This window comes from Lagopus leucura, unplaced genomic scaffold (genome assembly GCF_019238085.1).
Source record: "Lagopus leucura isolate 7727_CA_CO unplaced genomic scaffold, USGS_WTPT01 Super-Scaffold_100034, whole genome shotgun sequence".
In the NCBI taxonomy this organism is placed as follows: domain Eukaryota; kingdom Metazoa; phylum Chordata; class Aves; order Galliformes; family Phasianidae; genus Lagopus; species Lagopus leucura.
Window position 1 is genome coordinate 1755798 of NW_024962283.1, and position 21637 is coordinate 1777434.

General features: G+C 50.8%; 1 protein-coding gene across 4 annotated transcripts; it reads right to left on the reverse strand.

Moving 5' to 3' along the window:
- Window positions 1-1456: 1456 nt before the first annotated feature.
- On the reverse strand, window positions 1457-20732 carry SNX19 (sorting nexin 19). Of its 4 annotated transcripts, none has more exons than XM_042882356.1 (11): window positions 18732-20732; window positions 18440-18578; window positions 17513-17613; window positions 17115-17234; window positions 16702-16832; window positions 15838-15934; window positions 15437-15617; window positions 13218-13347; window positions 4394-4578; window positions 3614-3701; window positions 1457-2994 (listed from the first exon to the last, which is right to left on the reverse strand). In XM_042882356.1, exons 1-11 carry the CDS (start codon window positions 20187-20189, stop codon window positions 2859-2861), a joined length of 2766 nt encoding a protein of 921 aa, XP_042738290.1. In that variant the 5' UTR covers window positions 20190-20732; the 3' UTR covers window positions 1457-2858. The 4 variants fall into 4 exon arrangements, with proteins under 4 accessions (XP_042738290.1, XP_042738289.1, XP_042738291.1 ...); XM_042882355.1 differs by having other exon boundaries at window positions 4358-4578; XM_042882357.1 differs by lacking the exons at window positions 1457-2994; window positions 3614-3701; window positions 4394-4578 and adding an exon at window positions 4587-5671.
- Between the last annotated feature and the right edge of the window lie 905 nt (window positions 20733-21637).

Sequence of the window (21637 nt, forward strand, 5' to 3'; positions counted from 1 at the left end):
AATAAACTTCCAGCCCACCTGAGTACAGAAGTTTGCCATTGTTGTGCTCAATTTAATTTGAAAGTGATAGGGAGATGAAGAAGCAGCATTAGAAAAAGAGCTGAGCTTCCTATTGGATTTTGTATTGCTCAACAAGACACAGAGAGGGGCTACTTCTTCTTCCATTGTTCCTGGGCAGCCTCATCTCGACTGTGAGAACAGACTAATATCTACAGAGAATGGGAGCTTGAAGCCCAGCCTGAAAGAGCTGGAGAAAGGGCTCCAGCAATCCTGGGTTCTGCTTTCCTTGCTCTAAGAAAGAAAAAAGAAAAAAGAGTTCTGGAGATTAAATGAGATCTCACAATCCAAACTCCTGAGGTCTGCTCCTGACTCTGCTGCTGATTTGCAGTGCATGCAAGTAAACTTACTTCATCTCTCTGCCCCAGGCATTCCCATGCAGAATTACAGAATGGGTCAGAAGGCCCCTTTAGAAATCTCCTGGTTCAACACCCCTGCAGTGACCAGGGAACACAGAGGAGATGCTACTACTGCACCTTGTGAGCAAGCCCACAAGATGCAGGCTTTGCATGAAGGATGCAGAGCACACACACACACTCCCCAAGCAGTTACCTGGTATAACCACAAATCACTGTCACAGCACTCCAGCCAAGTGCCAGTTCTCAAGCTACAGCCCTCTGAGCCCACCAGCAAAAATCACAGATTATTTTCATCAGAAGGAATGAATACCGAGCTGTTTGCCTAGTGCTAGAGGTCAGGGCATATTAGAGCAAAGACAAATCTCATCCTTCCAAGGACAAACCCAGTGTTTGTAAGCACTGTGCTAGCCTCTGCCCCCGGGTGGAGCTGGTAGCATGCAGTCTGCAGTCCATCTCTGACTTATCCTTCTCAGCAGACACTTAATGATATCCCTTATCAGTGGCAGAATGCAGTCTTGGTGCTCCAAACCCGCTAAGTTTAAGAGAAAGCAATAGCAAGCAAGCACACCGTGAGCACCTGGGAAAGCACCAAGCACAACAGGGTATGTACATCACACCAGCCCTGGCTGACAGCTCCTTGTCCTGCTGCCTTCGCCCACTCCTCAAGGTAGGAGATGCAATAAGTGGAAGCTGTAGGGAAAAAAAAGGGAATCAGAAGCCTGGCAGTGAAGGAAAAGGTGAAAAGGGTACTCCAAGTAGATAGTGTCTAAAGGTATGAGTGCTGCTTCCCAACCTGCTGCTTGGCCATTTGTGATCATCCCATACAGAATATTCTCTAGCACACTGTCTGATCTGCTCTTATGCTCTCTAACACATGTGCTCCCTCCTGTTCCAAATAAATGGTCAACTTTACCACCTCAAAAGTGTCATTGCTGAGAATCTGCTCCAATAAACTGTGCAAAACTGCATTGATTCATTACATTGTGCTTTGCCTTGGGATGTTCTGGGGCTTCCTAACAATATACTTCCAGGCAGCAAGCTACTCCTTCCCAGTATTTATTGCACAACACAGGCAGGCAGACACACACCAGAAGCATGAAGAAACACAGCCATGTGTCCATCATTAAGCAGCTGTCTCTGGGAAGGGCAGAGGCTCTGCTGCCAGTAGTGTACATGTTCACATTACATGATCTCAGCGCTTCAAGAAACTGCATGAAAAGCACCACTTGGTACAGTAACATGGAAATTAGCTGAGATCTTGCATGCTTTCCTCTTGCAATGCCTCCTCTTTCCAGTGCTTTAATCTGTTGAGAACACCAGGAGCAGCATCTCCTTGATTTGCAAAGTCCTGCACTGATCAGTTCAGTGATCCACATCCTGGCAGAAATACAGACAGGTCTGCTTGCATGCACTTTCCAGGTCCTTGTCATTGGTCTGGCAGAGGTAAGGTGCTGCTCTGAAGGCCATTTAACAGCTGACACCCCCTGGCACACATTCAGCATTCCTTCTGGCCTTAGAGGTGTTCACTCCTCTCCCGGAGCTCGCTGTGAGGAGCACTGTGCAGGACACAATTTATGTGCTGTGTGCCACACAGAGGTCAGCTCCTTCTCTCCTGTGCCCTCCAAGTGAATGTCTGTGGGACTGAACTATGACCCACCAGGCAAAATACACAGTCATCCTGAAGTCCACTTAAGTTACCAGTCCTCTTCAAGGCAAGGGAACAGTTCTCTTTCCTAGGATCAGTCTACCCAACTTGCCTCTTGATATTCAGTCAGCAAAAGATGCCAGAACAAGACTGTGTCAGCGTGGCAGCAAGGAGACAGCTTGTCTTCCAGCTTCCCAATCACGTGGGATGCAGGGATGAGTTCCTGGCTGACTCCGTGGCTGATGTCATCACACTCCATCCACTCCCCATCTTCCTTCTGGTAAAACAGATGGCACAGGGCAGGCTGCTTAGAGAGAGCAGGGACAGCATTTGGCCTTCCCATCACCTGTCAGCTAGATACCATCACACCACATCTCTGCATGCCAGTGCCAGGTGGAGCTTGAAGTCACAGAAGCAAAGCTTGTGTGCCATCTGCCTTTATACATTAGGACTGGTCAGGCACATGGGCAGGACATGACATTCCAGCAGCATCTGTGGGCAGCCTGCACATCCTTCTCAGACCATCCAGCTGCACAGAAGTCAGAAAGCTTCAGCCCAGGCTCTCCACCAGATCAGCAATGGAACAGGTTCTACATGGCAGAAAGAGCTCATCAGCCAGCGACACTGGGTCTAATCCATCACCCAGACAAAACAGAGAAGCCTGGAAGCAGCCTCATTTAGTTACAGCTGGAAGAATTCTTAACAAGAAGCTCCCAGACATGTTCAGTAAGCATCAAAAATTAAATCAGCCCATGACTGTGGCTTCTCTCCTTCACTGCTGGCTACACCAGCCCTTGTTAATGTGCTGCACCACCTGCTTTCTCCAGACCACTAGAGTCAGATGGCACGACAGTTGCAGTCTCCAGCTCATCACTGGAGCCTTTCAGAACCAAGAACTCCAGCAGAATGTCCAAGAGGCAGAAAACCAGGTGCCTGAAATGGAAAGAAGACAAAGCTTAGCCAGTGGAGCTGGAAGATCAGCTCCAGACACACAGGAGCCAAAGAAAGGCAAGGCAGAAACACTGACTGTCTTCAGGAGATGAAAGATCTCAAGCCCTGCAAGAAATATTTCAAGGGATGGTTCAGCACCCCCACACCCAATCCAGGGAGTGTTTGAAAGCTGATGAGCAGTGCAGAAAGCACAAAAGCATCTCCTGGAGCAAGATAGCATGTGCATTTCACAGCAGTTGAGTATTGCTTCCCAAATGCACAGCAACAGGTATGCAGAAAGACACCAGTACAAATATATGCAGCTCCCAGAGCTCTTCTACAACCAACAAACTAAACCAGGGTTTGTTTTATTTCCTTCCATGACATCTACAAACTAAGAAAGCACAACACCATAGTTAATGATTGGCTCAACAGCCTCCGGCCACACAGAGGTCCTAAAACACACTTTCACAATCATCACGCCAGGTTCCTTGATAGCATATGAAGTCTGTATGTGAAGCATATGAAGATCAGCCAGATGGATTCTGCATCAAGCAGCTCATGTCAGAGCACAAAGCACAGCTGACAGGCCCCACAGCAAGGTAAGGAGACCACAAAGTACCTGTTTATAACAGGATGGCCCAAGGACTCCAGCACCAGGCTCCAGCTCATGCGACACTTATCGGTTCCAAGGATTTCTTGGACCACATCTGTCAACATCAGAGGCAAAGCTTTAGGAACAGCACATTTTCACTGTAGGAAAACAGGCTCAGTCTTCTCCTGGTGGGTGCCAAATCAAAAGTTTGTGATGGTGCTTCTGAGTGAGAGGCATCTTGTGCCCAACATTACCGTGAGAGAAAATATCTAAGGGCAGGCTGATTGCCAGGGAAATTGTGTCTGCCTGGAACAGAATGTAGTGGTAGAACTTTTTCATTCCCAAAGGGCACTAAAGGCTCCTTACACTCACAATTCCATTCAATGGAAAAGTCACTTTATCACTTTTAGAGCAAGAAGCCAAGTGCATGGCTTCACGACTTCAGCAGTGGCACCTCTAACAGCAGGCACAAGCACAACATGGCACAGGCCACATTTTGTTGGAGTGGCTCATAACAGCTGTGCTGCAAGCTCCAAGAAGGGGCACATGGCAGCCTGCACCTGAGAATCACTGTGCCCTCTGTCAAGTTGTGCTGCTCTCTAAATGCTTATACAAGCTGCCTAGAACTGGGAAACTATTGCTTTTCCATGCAGGAAGCTATTAAAATCCCATAGGTTATGAATGTTTCCCAGTATGTTGACACATGCAGGCTCCATCTCTGTAGCTGTATATCTAGAGATGACAACGCACTGGAGAGTTCCCCAGTCTCACCCTCAATGGCAGGTGACATCTTTGGGACACACTCACTAGGCAAGATCCCCATCAGGCTCTGCAGGGCCTGCTCTGCAGCTGCTTTCTTCTGTTCCTCTGTCCTGGCTGGTTTGGGCACTTCTGGCAGAACTCCTCCAGGCCAGATGGACTCCTGCAGCAGCTGGAGGTACTGCACCCAGCGCTGGGTGCAGGTCAGGTTGACCACCTGGACTTCCAGCCACCTGTGGAGAGAGAAAGGTAGGAGACATCAGGCTTGAAGCAACCCCAGAGCTTTCTGGAAGGAAAATCAGCTTGCTGGGTAAGTTAACACAACTTTCAAGTATAGATGTCAAACATTTTCCCGAGTCACTCCCCACCAGGGCTCAGAGGTGCCTGCAGCCAGCATGAAGGAGACATATCACCACCATCCAAGCTGGCCAGGGCATGTTTCTAAATGAATGGCTCAAGGTTTTATGCCACTTCCCTGCACAACAGTGAAAGCCACAGCCATGGACCAGAGCACAACACCAACTGAAGTCCTTCTTCCCCAGAACAAGGAGCAGCCATAAGCCAAATCCTCGATGCCACCGAGGCCAGCAGGAGAGTCCCCAGTGACTGAGAACCAGGGTCTGGAGAAGGAGAAGGCTCACAATTTCACCAGGACTTCGAGAACCACAGAGGAGCCGGCAGGCAGGGCCAGAGAGCCGTTCCTCTTGGCAGCTGGCGTTCGTGCTTGCAATTCCGTCACCACTACGCCCCGGCAGCTCATAGTACATCCAAGAGCACAGGCCCTGCCAAGGCAAACTTTATTTAACCTGCACTCTGCCAGACTGTCTGCATTCTTCTCCGGCGAGGCATGTAGGCCAAGGGCATCTTTCCCTGTGCAGCAGGGACAATGCGAGCGGAGCATCAGGAATAGCAACACCAAAGGTAAGAGGGCTGAAGAGCAGGTAGGCCATGAGGGTGCTCCAGAGCCATGGGGATGCGGGCAGCGGGCACAGCGGGGTGGGATTGAACTTGGGCATCTGAGAGGTCTTCACCAACCTGAATGATTGTGATACTTGTGTGTGCTGTGCAAGCCCAGAACTGCAGTGGAGGAGGAGCCTGTGTGCTCAGCTGGGGACCACGAGTTCCTATGTTGCTACATGATAGCACAGCTTCCACCAGGGTAACAGGACAAGATGTCACAGCAGTGTCTTGTGTTTCAAACGTGCCTTTTCCCAAACAATCCTTTGAAAGAGTTTTTATCTCCAGCAATCAGCAGCTGAACGCCTTGGATCATGGTAAACCTTCCAGCCATCCCCAACCAAATTAAAGTGCTAAGCTGTGGCTCCTCTAGGGAGAAAAGCTTTCATTAACATGTTTTCAAATACAATCTGCTTCTCTAATTGAGAAAGCACTTGACAGGCAACAGAAGCTCAGAGACTTGGGGACAGAGCTGCAAACAGTACAACTCTGCATCTGGGGACACCAGATCCAATGTTGACTTGAAATTCACCTCAGCAACAGTCATCCACCACCCTCTAAAAGGTTGCAAAAAGCAAAGAAGAAACATTCTTTTTCTTAAGAATGCTCTTAAAATAGCAAAAACTCAAGCAAATAGTGCACAGAGTGAAAGCTGAACTCTGAGAAGGCAGCACACATTTCCAGACAGCTTGAGAACGGGCTGAGAAGTGATGGATGCTGGAAGGCCTGGTACAGACAGCCTCCCATTCCTAGCTCTTTTCTGTCTATAAAATCAGCACAACCAGGCTACAGGACCTCCAAGTAACACCTATAAATCTTATCGCATGTGCACGCATTTTGATCAGGCAAGAGCTTGCAGGTCTTGGTTCCCACAGTTACAAAACATAGCAGATGGATTTTTTTTTTCCCCTGGTCTGGCAGCTCCTTGCCTTTCCATCTGGGAAGAGAAGGGCTGGATCCCAGGGCAGAAAGGGAGAAAGAGAGACCCAAAATGACAGAATATGCATGAAAAAAGAAGAGATCAGACAAGAACAGGGCTGAGAAGGAAGAGAAACCAAAGCTAGGTGCAAATGGAAGACTAGGAACAGGGAATCATAGAATGCCTTGAGCTGGAAGGGACCCTTAAAAGGCCACCCGGTCCCACAGCTCCATCAGTGCTCACAGCCCCATCCCCTGATCCAGTGTCTGCAAGCACAGGGCACCACCACCTCTGTGCCATCTGTGACAGTGCTCTGCTACCATCTCTGATAAAAACCATTCTAAACTTCTCCTCCTACAGTTTGAAACCATTTCCCCTTTGCCTATCACAACACATGCTGTGGGTTCATTCCCTTCTGTCAGTCTATCAGCATGTGTTGACCCATCCCAAAAGCCCTGGGAAGACAGGAGTCCTCAGACTGGTGCCACAGCATCCTTGAGTTCTGCAACTCATGGAGTCATGCCAAGCTCTACTGAGAAACCCACCTGAGCAAGACCTAGATTTCTAAGGCAATTGACCTTTTCACCAGGCAGACTTGCTGCATCAGCACCAGATCAGGTTTAGCAGCTCAGACTTCTCGCACAGGAACTCCAAACATGCGTGGGTCCAAAGCTGCCCCTCACCAGCTGATCCCAAATGATTTTTCTTGTACTATTAAAGTATTCAGCAACAGATCCGTGTGCCACATCACAAACACACATCCTTGCTTCCAGGTAGAAATAAATGTGGTAAGAAGCAGAAATAGAGCTATCCTTTCCAAGTTACTATTTCCACTCTGGTATTTAATGAAGAAATAACCTTAATAAGAAAAATAAACCCATCACCAAACCATCTCCTTAGACTTTGGCAGAGACCACAAATAGAGAGAAAGTGACCTGCAGGGCTCAGACATTCAAATGCTTCAATAATGCCCAATGTAAGATGACAGGCTGCCAAGGCTACGAGCTCCTGGACATTCGTCTGGGGGTGCATAACTTGCCCATGTTGTAAGGGTCCTCTGTCTGAAATAGCTGCTGATGGAGGAATTAAATGGCTGCTAAAAAGGAGCTGTTTTAATGCCATGGCTTAAATTGGAACTCCAAGGTCAGCTGAAGGGACCCATTAAGACAAGAACTGCAAAAGTGCTCTGGGAATGATGAACAAGGCCCGTGTAGCACAGACCTTGGTCCTCCTCTGCCCCCTGAAAGAAACAGGGCTGCTGATAGAGAGCAGCCTGGTCAGGAACAAAGCACTGCTTATGAACCAGAGCTTACCTGAAAAGAGGAAGCATCACTTAAGCGCTCTATCCATAGGGTTCACCTGCTGGAGAGGGCTCAACTCCCTGAGTAAAGGGATTGCTTCTTCTGGAAAAGAAGGATGGACCACAACTGGCCCAGCAAACCAGAAGATACAGTACTACCCATACTTACAAACAGCTCTAGAAGCTGAGAAACCTCTGCTCTCCTCCACCAAGGTAAGGCTGAGAACTGCCAAGTTCATTTGAGCAAAGGAATGGCTGGGTTGAACAGGCAGGAAAACCTTTTTTTTTTTTTTTAGCACCAGTCATGATTACAAATGAACATACAATAATTGTGAACCCACCCCAGACCAGGGACTGCAAGGATATAGACCATATAGACCACATAGAGACTGTATTAGGGAGGGAAAGATGGGAAAGTTTTTCCTTGTCTGCTTTAGCTATATAAACACAAATAGCTCTGTATGTATATATGATCTGTGCAGAACAGTAGCAGTAGTGCAGGTCAGGCTCTACTAACTCTCAGCCCAGTACAAAGCTTCTGACTCCCTGAAGTCACTTAACACAGCACAGCTAACCAGAAGCTCAAACAGGGCCTGTGAGACCCAGGTAGGGATTTAAGGAAAAGGCAACATCTGGAAACACACAAGGCAGTCAAACACTTGACTCCTATGAAATCAGAGAAGGCTGATGCTTAGACCACCAGACCATCCTTCCTTCCAAGTCCTCGTCCCCCAAATTCTTCCTCAAATGGTGCCTGAAACAACAAGAAGGCTCAGAAAGAGGGACACCTGAATGCTGCAAACCATTTCTGAACAGAGCTTACAAACCCAAAAGCAGCAGCTGGAAGTGGGCACAGGGAGAAGGATGGAAAAGCACACAGGAGAGCTGTGCCCCAGGCTCAGCACCTGCTGCTAGAGCCCATGCTCACCTGCCAGGGCCACGCGCCAGCAGCAGCACGTGTAGCTCAGAGCTCGCATGCTTGGCCCCACCACCTTCAGAGCAGACCCACACTCACCCAGCCATCAGTCAGCTCTTAGCAGAGGAAGGAAGCAGGAAAGAAAAACAAAAAGAAAGTCCTCCATAAATCAAAGAACACGAAGCATCACAAGTCCTTTTAAACTTCTGGCCAAAGACACGCATGCAAAAAGTAAACTATCCTTCTCACCTTACTGGAAACGCTCCTCTCCTGCTGCTCTATAAAAAGTTTACAATTGTATATGCTGTGAACAATGCGTCCTGTACCCCTGCCCGAGCACACATGATGAAGTGTTTGACCAGTGAGGCAGCAGCCCCATGGCCAAGTGCCTTCCCCTTGAACAGAGTGTCTTGCCAGCCTCCCAAACACAGCTGTGCCAAGGGCAGCTGCTCTGGGGGAAGGAAGGAAGGAACACACGAAGCTGCAGGGAGCTCACACAGGTAGCAGAGGCAGCGTGCTTGGTAGTCCTGCCTGCACCAGCACTTTGCTGATGTGGTGCACTGAGATTGGAGCTGGAAAAGCACTGGGAGATGAAGGGCACAGCATTTCCCTGGGGGCAGAACGCATCAGCCTTGCTGCTGGGAGGCACAGAGCTTTACCTGCGGGTTCACGTTTGCTGCTGCCACGTTACTGGCTGCTCTCTCCAACACATCTGCTGCAAAAAGAAAGCTCAGGAACATGTGGCTCCAGCTCTAACATCTTCCCACAGTAAACCAACATAGCTGCTTTGCTGGGTTCTTACTTTTTTCACGTTAGATCTCCCTGCAACACCGTGGGGCTCAGGAAAGGGGGAAAAGCTCTGCAATGAAAAAATCATCCCCCAAATCCCCTGATTTTGAACAAAGCATCCCAGCTTTTTGATAATATCTTCATCAAGTATTTATTGAGCCAATTAAGCTCTCAGCAGTGCCCCAGGGAGAGGCCAGGCTGTCTCAGCCAGGTCCTGCTCAAAGCAGATTGCTTCATTAGCCCACTTCAGAAAAAAAACTTAATAACAGAATTAACCCTTCATGAGCTGGGGAAAAACTACAGCCCACAAGGAGAAATTACATCCCTTCAATCTTTTCCTGCTTATTCTTCTCTGTTGGAGATTTTCTTTCTTCTTAATTTGGAAAACAGAAAGTTGGCAAGTCTCTAATTGCTGAAACAGAGTCAAAAGAAAACGAGATGCAGTTAAAATAATGTTGCAATTGTTATCAAAGTAGAGAGCACTCGCCTCATTCTAGCGGCTGTTTTTGGAAGAATGCTGCCTCTAAATGAGGGGAAAAGAATTGTTTGGGACAAAGATTCAAAGCCAGATCCAAAATTTCCAGGTGCTTGGAGACAACTGAATCAAGGCTCGTTTCCAAGCGGCCTTTTATTTACTTTACACACACACGAAGACACACACAGTCCTGAAGATTGCTTTTGCTGCCGCACCCCAGGCTTGCAAGTCCTGTTGCTGCTTGCAGCTATGATGGCCAAAGCCAGAGGTGAGGAGGAGGATGCCATAAGGCTGCTTGCCCTGCATCTAAACTACTGCTGCCGTGCAGGCAGGGGCATGGGCTTGCAGCAAAAGAGCAATGAGATCTCTGCAGCCCTCACTGCAGAGCCAAAGGGATGCTGGCTAACCGTGCTCACAGCAGGGAACAAGGCAGAGGAACAAATGGACTGAAGTACTCCACCTGCAGCAAAACATGGGACATGTTGTGAGCTACCTGCCAGCAACAGAGCTAAAGGTAACCGAGTGCTGGGAACAGCTTTAGCACCAGCCTTCCTGGCTTCCCCTGGCACCAGAAAGCACAGGCTGGTTCTCCTCTGTAATAATGGCTTTTTCAGAGATAATGCAGAGAGAGAACAGATCTCTGCAGTGAACATCTGCCCAAGCACAACCACATCCTGCTCTGGGTACAGAGTGGTTTTGCACCATGCTTAGCACCAGGTCTTACTGCTGCTTTGGATGCAGACATAGCTTGTGCAGAGCTGACAGCTCTGGGCAGCCAGGACAAGGTGCTGGCCATGGGCAGCACATCCCCAGCATGCTCACACTGCAGGTGCAGGCAGGCTGACTCATGGGCATTGAAGGGGATCAGGCAACACTACATGCTGGTGGCACTTGAGGTTGAGAGGATCAAGGGGGCTGCCATGGGGCTTTGTTTTTACCAGTTCTGCTGGCACAGAGATAAAGGAAGATAAAGCAGAAAAAAACCAGCAAGAAACACAGAAGAGCTGTGATCTCTGATTCATACCACAAGTGCCCTAACACCTGGTCTGACACCAACAGGCTCCAACACAGAGCCCCGAATCCAAGAAGGCAGCAAAAAGGAAACCCAGGGTAGCAGAGCCCACCCGAGCCATCCTGCATGATGGCTGCAGCACCACCATGTGCCCTTACACAAGGAGCAAGGGGCAGAGATCTCTATGAGAGGAAGCTGGACCTGTGCTGTCACCCAGATTGCTGCAGGGACCCCAGGGTTGGCTGCAAGGACTGCCTGCTGCTCTGCTGACAGCCTGTCAATCCCAGGACGCTGATCTGAGATGCTCACCTGGTGGTACTGTAGTTCCCAACTATTGGTTGCCCTGCCTTCAGAAAGTAACATGGTCCTGGGAGAACCCCAGCAGAAGCCAAAAGGAGCTGGCAGACCCCGACTCAGTGACCAGCATGCCACTGAGGACAGATTGAGGGCAGGGTGCAGGGTCACAGCACAGCATTCTTTACATGCCCACCATTTATTTTTACTGCTGCTTTGACTCACGGGCTCCAAAAAGGACGTGGATTCTCTAAATGCTTTTTATCTCTTTCCCTGAAAAGCCCAGAATAGCCCCATCTACTCTCAGCAAACAGGTTCCTGGTGAGAGTTCATCATTCCCAGCCCGTGGGAGGGAGGTCAGACAGATGGGCAGGGAGCAGGGCTCAGTTACAGGGACCTGGAACACGCAGGGGCCGCTGGAAGCTCCCCTCCACCCACCTCTCTTTTCAGCTCCAAAAAAGGATCACTCCCTGTTACATAATGGGATGAGCACTGCTCAGATGCACGCTTGCACACACAGCTCCCTTTTACTTAACAATACCTTTTTCGGGCATACTCTGCACTGCCATCAAGCTGACAGTTAGCAGAGACAGATGGTGCCTGGCTCCAGTGACTGCAGCTACAGAGGAGGGGGGAAAAGGGACCAGAGAGGAGCAGAGTGGGATAGGGAGGGCTCAGCCATCAGCAGCACAAAGGTAATGCTGGTGCTCCACAGCAATGCTGTAGAGACTAAAGCAAAGGAGGAGAGGTAGCTCCCTGCAGAAGTCTGACTTCTTCATAGGTGGTGCTGCTGCTTTGATTTTTCTACTCTCACACAGGGCACATGGAGCTCACAGTGACAGCCGTTTCCATAGAGGTGGCTGCAGGAACAACATGTTTCTCATGGAGCCCAAAATGAGAGAGAAGCCTGCAGTGACAAGTCCCTTCTACTTTCTGATAAGGACAAGCAGAATTCAGCACAGACACATCCCATCCCAGGGACACGTGGTACCTGCACTCTGCAGGAGGTGCTGACTGTAGCACTAAGAAGCCACAGGACTTTGCACCATCACCTCCAGCCCAAGGTTTGCATGCAACACGTTCAGCTTCACCCAGACCCATTGAAGCTGAGCTGCTACAAACACATCTGTCCTCACGCTGCTCTGCCAGCACAACAGACAGAGCTCCTCCAGTTTCCAGAGCCAGGCATGTGCTTTGGATATGACAGCTTCTCTAGTGGAAAATACCAATGCCACGTGTCAGTGCTGCAGGCTCCCTGGGTGACTGGGACACAGCTTATTAGGAGGCTACGACATGCATGCTCAAGCTCTCATAACTCTGTGCTTACATGCAAGGATTGGGTTCCAGCTCATTCCCCAAGACACCAGAACCCATTTTGGAGAAACTGGACTAACATCCACCTCCTCCCACCCGAGGAAACCAACTCAAGTGTGACAGCCAGCAGGCTCTGACCTCAAAACACTTCAGCAACCTCTGCTGAGGGCAGCTCAAGTTACCACCCAGGTTACAATGTGCTGTGCTGTACATTCTGGCACTGTCTTTGAATGCCTGCTACAGAAGAGAGGGTGCAGGAGTGGGAAAAGCACTGCCCTGAGGCTCCCCTAGCCCAAGTACTTCTGGAAAGGCTTATCTTTTACACTACAGACCATGTCCTCAGCTGGTGATAGTCTCTGACCTGCACAAAAAAAGCCAGAAATGCTCTGTGTGTCTTGGCCTGGTGCCTTACCACACAGAGGCACTGGCCTCAGAAAGGCTTGGCAAGCACATACCAACTGGAAAGGAAGTCTTCCCCTAATACATCTGTGGGTCAGTGCCCAAGGCACAGGCACTACTGGCCCACCACAGATTGGAAGGGGATGCATCAGTGAGAGCAAAGGCCCTGGGAGCTGTTACTTGACAAGTCCCTGTTCCCCATGCCTGTTTATTCTCCTTTTGCTGAGAACACTGCTGAGGCCCTGAGCAGCAGGAGTGCAGCAGAAGCCAAACTCTCCCTGGAGAGCTGAGGAGTTGGGCATATTCACTCCTTCTCTAAGGAGCAAATTCACATAGCTTTCCACTGTATCAAAAGCCAGAAGGTTGGCTCCTGGCATTATACTGCTGCTCACAGGGAAAGCAAACCTCCAAGATATTTACTTCACAGAGCTCCATTTTAGAGTGACTCCAAAGGCAGTGCCACCATGCAGCTGGGAGGATGGTCACTGAGGTCTTACCTTTGAATGAGGGTCCCAAAGAGCAGGTGGAAGACCTTCTGGATATTCTCTATGCACAGCCAGCTCCAGTGATCCATCAGCAGCAAACGCAGCAAGTCCAGGGCCAGGTCAGCCAAAGCAGTCTCAGAGTCTGCCAGGAGGAAGAGGAGGATCAGATAAGTCAGCTCAGAGCCTAAGCAAACAATGGTGAAAAGCAGATGAACTCCACTCTTTTCCCCAACAGTCTGAGCAATGCTTTGCTCCCCAGTTTAACACCTGGTGCAATATGCAGGTAGTCAGCCTGTCAATCCTGCCCTCATCATCCTCATTTCCACTTCCACTCAAGCAGCACGGCCCTGCAGCCTCCAGAACACAGCAAGGGCAGTTTTGCTCAGTCCCTGCTAACTTATCAACTCCTAGACTATGCATGATGGCAGTGCAACCAAAATTGGTGAGAAGGAAGACTGCCAGGAGCAAGGAACACTGCTGAGGACCATCCTCCCCTGTTTTCCTGAACGTTCCCCTAACGCATGCAGTTCTCCAGGCACAGAGCTCTGCTTGGTGTCTGTGGGCTGCCATCGTGTGGCAGGTCTGAGTCTCAGCAGAACGATGGATGGAACATCTGGTTAATCCAGATGCATCAGTTCTGACAGTAACACTCCTACATCCAGACAGAAACACCTGCTGGCACAGATCAGGTACAGCAAAACTTCTCTCGTCCTCAGATGGATGAGAAAGATGAGAAAACCTAGAGTAAAAACAAAATTCAGAGTAAAAATAAACTTCAGCTTGCTAGAGAAACAACTCTATGCTGCCTGGATGCAGAGCATTGTAGAGATGCAGAACAAAGCTGTCAAAGCACAGCAAATCTGCCTGAGATAACCACTCCTAGGCCAGCATCTCAACCCAAGGCTGGTGCACCTGCAGAACTACTAAGCCACTTTCCAAAAACTCATCTTTCAACCTCTCTTCCTCTATAGAGAACTGATGGAGGTGATGGAGGTGAAGGGGAGAGTTTCCAAACCCCATCATGCCTCCTTCCCTCCTTGCTACTCATGAACTAATAAATTGAGGCCATTTATTTGGAGGAATTCAGGCATTTGAATGCACTCAGCCTCATGCTCTGGGCCACACACAAGTTAATCCCATAGCTGTGCCCTTGGAGCTGACTGCCCTATGCAAGAACCAGAGCAGGCTGCTTGTTTCACTGTAACTCCATAGGTCAAAAAAAGTGCTGTCAGTGAGCTGTTTGTTCCCATTTGCATCCAAGCTTCCTTCCTTCCCGAGCTGCTGGCCACTCTCCTCCACCCAGCAAGCAGATAGGGATGCTGCTTGCCTTTAGCCCAGACATACATTCCTTTTGTCCAGCCAGACCAGTCTGCCCTGTCTCAGCCCACAAGCATTTGACATCATTTATGTACAGGCTTCCTCAAGGGTGAAGCTAACTTGGCCTGTCTCTATCTCCTGTTCTCTGTACAGTGCTGACTTCCCATTCCAGTCCTGTTCCACAGCAGCTCCAAAACAACTGCAGGCACGTGTTCAAAGCTTACAGGCAGAGCTGGTAGCACAGGCTGTTTCAGAACCCCAGGCCCATCCTGTCACAAGCACGTGCTTCCAGTCACAGCTTGTCAGACTTTCAAACCACTGGAACAAAATTTCTGGAACGTTCCAGCTGATACAGTTCAGCTATTCCAAGATTAGAGAACGTTTTTGCTCACACTCAGGGTAAGCTTGTAGTTGCCCTGAGAGGACAAAGACCTCTGTGATTCAGAGGAGGGATCTATAATCAGAAACTGAACATTGTTCCTTTAGCTGAGGTTATGCATTTGCTATTTGCAATGAATTCATCCCAGCTTAAAAGACTCTCAAATAGCCTTGATTTGTCCATGCACTGTGAAAGGATAACTTGAGACTATCAAGAAACCATAATCTGGCATTTAATCCATGTAAAAGAGCTTGATTTGACAACATTAGCAGTTTAGGTAGCACATCCTAAAGATATGTATTTCAGCAGTAACTGTAGTGAGCACACTAACATGAAAATCCACAGCAGCACAAACGAGCCAAGGCTCGAGTTGCCTCCAACAGCAATAAGGATGAGAGCAACTGCCCAAAAGCACCACAAAGGACTCAGCTTGCTGCCTCATCAATCAAGGAGCAACAGGCAGGGGACCAGATGCTCAGCAGGCAGCTGGTGCAGGACCTGGGGAAAAAGGCTGGAGCAATGGGGCTGAGCTCACCCGTGTCCAGATGTGCTCCCTGCTCCAACGTGTTCAGCCCATCTGTATCCTCCTGCACACATTTTTCCTTGGCTTCTTCACTCCCCTCACCCTCAGGAGCTTTGCTGGGGACTGCTTCCAGCAGCTTCTCCTGCTTCTGGATGAAGGACTCCATAGCAGCCAGTGACAGCGTGCCAGAGACCTACAAAAGCACTGCTGTATCAGTACCAGCCTGTACTGCCCAGACAGCCCCCAGCACCCAATACAGCACCTAGAAGTGCTCAGAGCCTTTCTGCAAAGGCCTGACATGCAGGTACAAGGCTGCAGCAGCCACAATTGTGCACGTGGATAATTCCAAACCAGCACCCCAACAGGGCAACGATCAGGATCATGAAAGCATCATAAGAGGGAACTGAACTTACAGCACTGCCCTCCCTCACGGAGTACACAATCCTGTCATGTGCTTCACTCACACTCAGCACTGGAGTGATTTTGCTGGATGGGAACCTCAGCCTGGACCTGGAGAAGGACACAGGACACAGTCAGGATTTTCCCCACAAGCTGCAAGCAATGTTTCCCAGTTCCAGCCAAGAGCTTGTACCAGCTGTTTGCTAAAACTAAGTCTGATAGGAGCTAAAGTGGTTCCAAGCAGCACCTGCCCCACCAAGGGCAACAAAAGCTAGCTGCAGAACCATGCAATGAAAGCTTTAGAATTACTTGTCTTCAATAACAACGTTTTTAAATACTGGTATTGCCACAGCTTTCCAATATCCACCACAACACCTTTCTGGACAGGTGTTTTGGATAAGAGTCTGCATGCAGATGCACACAATGCTGCTCAGCAAGGTATGAGCACATCAGCACATCCAGAAGAGCGTTCAGACAAGATCTGAGTTGAGACATACCCAGCAGCATTGTGAAATTTAATTATGAACACATAGACGTAAAGGAGGATATGAGAGGGCATTTCAGACTTGGGACACATTGTAAAATAGTCTGTTTATCATGAAGGAATGTTCTTTCCAGCCAAGATGCTTTAGAAGTTGAACTTTTTTTCCTTCTTTTTGTTCTCACACAATTTTTGTTAAAATTTATCCAATGCTTTTCCTAGCAAAACATCTTTTTTTTTTCCCCCCTGGAACAGCAACAACAAGAGCTATATTCATGCTGTGGAAGTCTGACCATTCCTGGAAAAATCTTTAATCCAAACAAGGGCTCAAATGCCCTTCTCAGCATGCAAGAGAGAAAGAAACTCAACTGCAATTGACAGCTGAAGGAACCCTTACTTGTTTGCCTTCTTCCCATCTGGCTGATATTTCCCATCCACTTCAGACTCACTCAGATCCTCTGTGGGGCTCTGGGGCTCTGACCTGGGGAATGCTGTCTTCAGGGTGTCCACAATGGCATTTACAACTATCTGCAGCGAGAGCCAGGAACACCATCAACCACTGACAGACTTTTCTTGAATAGGAATCAAAGCATTTTAAGACTTGCAGTGTTCCTGTTTTCCATGTGGAAAAAAAAAAGCCACAAAACAGGCTCTGAGAGGGGCTCTCACCCTTTGTGGCTTCCTGGGCAAGCTCAATGCATCTACAGAGTTTGACTTTTCTAGCTGCTGCTGCAGCAGCCATGCAGACACGTGCAAAGAGCATTTGGTGCACTCAAAGGAGGTTCACTCTGCCCATTTCCCACCACCTACCTTGTCTATCCTGGAGACAACAAAGGGCTTCTTGACAAATGCAATCCTGGCATCCGTGTTCAGAGCAAGGAACTCCTGCACCTCCTCACTGTTTGCAATCTCAGGGACTGCACACAATTGCTGTAAGGGGAGAGGGTTTTAGCTCTTCTCAGAGTGAGCATCCCAGCTTTCTCACATGAAGTGCAAGCAGAAAACACCTGAGGTGCTCCAGTGCATCAACAGACAACTATCCTGAGCTACTGCTTTATGCCAGTAAAATAAAGTAGGAGCCAGCACAAGAGCCCAGCTCCCAGGTATCACATCAGCAGTGAGCTGATTGCTGCACCAAAGGAAGGGGAAGAGTGAAAACCATCTCAGCAGCCACAGGAAGCAGTGGATACAGGCACCAAGTACCTCACCTTCAAGAAAGATTCCAGCAGACTTTTTCTGGCTTCCACTTTATCGCTGTCCATATTTCCAAATGGGAGATCAGGGAACAGTTTCTTTGGTCCTTTGATATCTGGAAATAAAATGCACATTTGTGAGCTCAAGAGAACTGTAAGAGCTGTATTAAAATCTTAATGCTCTTTTACTTAAAATGATCACTACTGTGCCTCAGCCCAATACACACCCCAGATCAGGCTGAGTCAGACCTTAAATCCATCTGTGTACAAATGAGGTAAATCCAATTTTTTATTTATGATATAGCTCATACACAACACTTGCTCACACAAGCAAGATGCTTGCAGATTGCTAACATTTTAGTGTTGCTGATCATTGCCAAGGTGCAAAACTGCAAAAAGCTGTTTGGGAATGTAATGCAATAATGGGATGGAAAGTACAGTGATAATAGCAGGGTGACAGCCTTTTGCTGTAACAAACGAGAATGAGCCATGCAGCAGCTGTGGATGCAGAAATGAAGGAAAAGAGCTGCTCACCTTTAGAAAACCTCAGTTATGCAGGGATCTCCAGCAAGAGATGCCTTCACCTCCACTGCCAAGCCTTAAATGAGGTCTGGGAAGGGGTGGAACCTGACTCCACCCCTTCCAATCACTCAGGTATACTGTATGCACCTGAGCTCCCCTGCATTGGCCCTGCCTTCCCACCAGGTGCCCCATCACTGTTTCAGGCCATGTCTCAGCATTTCCACTACAGGGAACAAGGATGATTTCTGCAACACTATAATTTGCAAGCTAAAGAAATCCCACTTCCCATCATAGAGGACACAGGCACCTCAAACAGCCCAGCACCCAGACGGGCTCAGACAGGGCTGCATATGCTCAGAGCAAGAAGGGGCACACTGTGGTCACAGAGGGGTGGTCACAGGAAGCTGATGCAGCACTGACTTTTCAGGAACTTGCGGAGCTCCGGTTTCTCCTCCAGCCTGGTCTGCAGGTTGAGGAACTCCCGGTAGCGGCGGTTCACAGTGTGGTAGGCCATCTGCTGAAGGCTGCCTGCAACCTCACCCTCCAGGGCTGTCTCATACTGAGGAGGAAAGCAATGCTCGTTAACCCTTACAGACCTCCAAGCAATACCGTGCTGCCCACACATCCCACCTAACAACTCCCCAGCTCTCTCCCCACACAGCACGCAGGTTCCTCACAATGAACGGATGGGTGACATGGGGCTACAACTCACCTTGATGGTGTACAAGGTGTAGGGGTGGAAGCCAGTCCCGCTGTGCTCACGGGCAGTGATGGTGCCGGTTATGCGCAGGTTCTGGATGACCACCGGTCCATCGGGGCTGCTGAGGGGCTCAAAGCTGAAGGTGCTGATGGGAGCAGTCGGGGAGGATGAAAGCAGGGGAAGGGGCTGAACAGGGTCTGAAGGGCTTTGTGGCAGGGCCTCTGGTGTTCCCAATTCTTTCCCCAAGCTGCAGGGCCGCTGCACAGAGCACTTCTTGGGACTGTCCTCCTCTGTCTCCATCACTGGATCAATCTGGATGTCAGGGCAGGAGCCCAGAACATAAGCAGATGGGAGTAGCAGTCCAGCATCACTACTGGTGGTATGGCCATCCTCCAGATCCCCCATCCCATCCTCTGAAGTGTCTGCTCCCTCCAACAGAGCGGGAACATCAGGGAGATGCTCATCAAGAAACTCCCCAGCAGGTGATGGTGCCAGCAGCTCCACATCCTGGCCTGGAGAATCCAGCTCCAAACCCTCATAAGGGAACAGCAAGCCCAGGCCTCGTGGCCTCAAGACAACCCCCTCACTACAGGGTGGCTCACACGGCACATCCACACCATCCTCACCACCAGCCCCTGCTTCTCGCCCAGGTGATGGGGATAGAAGCGGTACAGCTGGGGCAGCACCCAGCTGAACTGTGAGAGGCAGAGAGTCTGGCACTGGAATTGCAGGGCTGGGCTCCTCGCCCTGTGCCTTCCTGGGGAAGGCCCCAACCAGCAGCAGGTTGATCCAGTCGGGGTCAGCCATCTTTCTGATGGCAGGCAGCAGCACGTTGCAGGCCACCAGCTCCACCACCACGAAGCGACCTGTCCGCGTCTCCAGGTGGGGCCAAGGCACCAAAGCCCGCAGCAGCAGCTCCACAGAGGCGCGGGCATAGCTCACCTCAGCCGCCGGGCTGCAGAGGGCTGGATGCAGGCCCGCGACCCGGCGGTACTCCTCCCACAGCAGCCCGTGTCCCCTTAGGGCCTGCAGGTAGCTCTGCAGGTGATGGCCGCACAGCAGGAGCAGCCGGCGGGCCAGGGCCTGGCGGTCAACCCGTGCCATCCGCCGCCTCAGCTCAGCTGCCAGCCCCATCATGGCCTTCTCCACCTCAGCCTCAAAGGCGTGCTCACTGCTGACAGTGCGGTACCAGGAGGAGACGAAGTCCCTCACCACTTTCCTGACGGTGCTGCTGATCTCCTGCTCCAGCAGCTCCTCCGCCTCAGGGCTGTGTGCTGCCGGCCGCAAGGATCCAGCAAAGCGCTCTAAGCGCAGCCTCCAGCCTGGCCTGCTCAGAGCTCGGGGTCCCAGCCACCCACCCAGCACTGCTGCGGTCCCACACAGCAGTGCCAGCACCTGCAGGTCCAGCAGCAGCACCAGCAGCCAGCCCAGCACGGCCACCAGGGCCAGCATCTCACGGCGGCACGGCATGGTGCAGCAGCGGTGGGGTTCAGCGGTCAGGCTCTGCGATCTGGATTTGGTATCGGGGCTGCAAACACCGGGCCTCAGCCGAACCACCTCTAGGCCAGCAGGCTGCGAGGAGCGGGCAGCAAGGGCTGCAGCCAGTAGGCTGCTCAGAACTAACAGCCGCTGGGGCTCTGGGCACTCTGGCTAGGAGAAGCACGCACGCAGCTGGGCATTAGGGCCGGCCGAGGACTCAGTTAATAGAGCTGCTACCTACTGGGCTCCCAACCGAACATTACGGCCGCAGCCCCCTCGCACAGCACCGCTCAATGACCCCACGCGGCTCCAAGCCCCGGGGCTGCACGCAGCACGGCTTCACCGACCACACCGCCCCCTCCGCGTCCCTCCCTGACCCCTCACCGAGCACCAGAACCGCAACCGGCAAACACCAGAGCACCGACACAGCAACTCCGCAGCTCCAATCTCAGCCACCCGACATTGCTCCAGGCCCCGGAGCTCCGCGCTACCGGTTGCGCCCCGCAACAGCACGACCGCACCAGGATGCAGGCAGCGCGGGATCCGCCTCTTTTCCCTCCTTTTCCGGCTCCGCCCCACGCGGCTCCGCGCGCACTGCAGCGCCCTCTGGCGGCGGGCGCGCGGCACTGCAGCCGTTGGGCGCGCGGCACTGCAGCCGTTAGGCGCGCGCTGGAGGTTCCCGCACGCGCGCTGGGCTTCTTTTGCACGCGCTGTGAAAATGGCAGAGTTCGACTTCGCGGTTCTCGTCGTGCATTGAGAACAACAGCAAAAAAAGTCAGTGCTCTCATATTGACGTTCCAGCGTGCGCTTTGTTGTGATGGGGACGTGTGTAAAATGGTGCAGTTTTGCACTTGGGCCGGGGGAATCCCAGGCATCCATACAGACTGGAAGGAGCAGTCCTTGAGAGCAGCCCTGCAGAGGAGGACCTGGGGGTCTTGATAGATGAAAAGCTTAACGTGAGCCAGCAGTGTGCTCCTGCAGCTCGGAAAGCAAATGGGATCCTGGGGTCCATCAGCAGAGGGGCGGCCAGCAGGGACATCGAGGTGATCGTCCCCCTCTGCTCTGCTCTTGTGAGGCTCCATCTGCAGCACTGCGTCCAGGTGTGGAGGCCCCAAGAAAGACAGGGAGCTGTTGCAGAGGGTCCAGAGGAGGCCACAAAGATGATCAGGGGACTGGAGCACCTCCCTCATGAAGACAGGCTGAGGGAGCTGGGCTTGTTCAGTCTGGAGAAAGGAAGGCTGCGGGGTGACCTCAGTGCAGCCTTCAGTACCTGAAGGGAGCCTGCAGGCAGGAGGGGAATCAACTCTTTGAAAGGGTAGGTAACAGCAGGACGAGGGGAAATGGTTTGAAGTTGAGGGAGGGGAGATTGAGGTTGGATATCAGTGGGAAGTTCTTTGATATGAGAGTGGTGAGGTGCTGGAACAGCTGCCCAGAGAGGC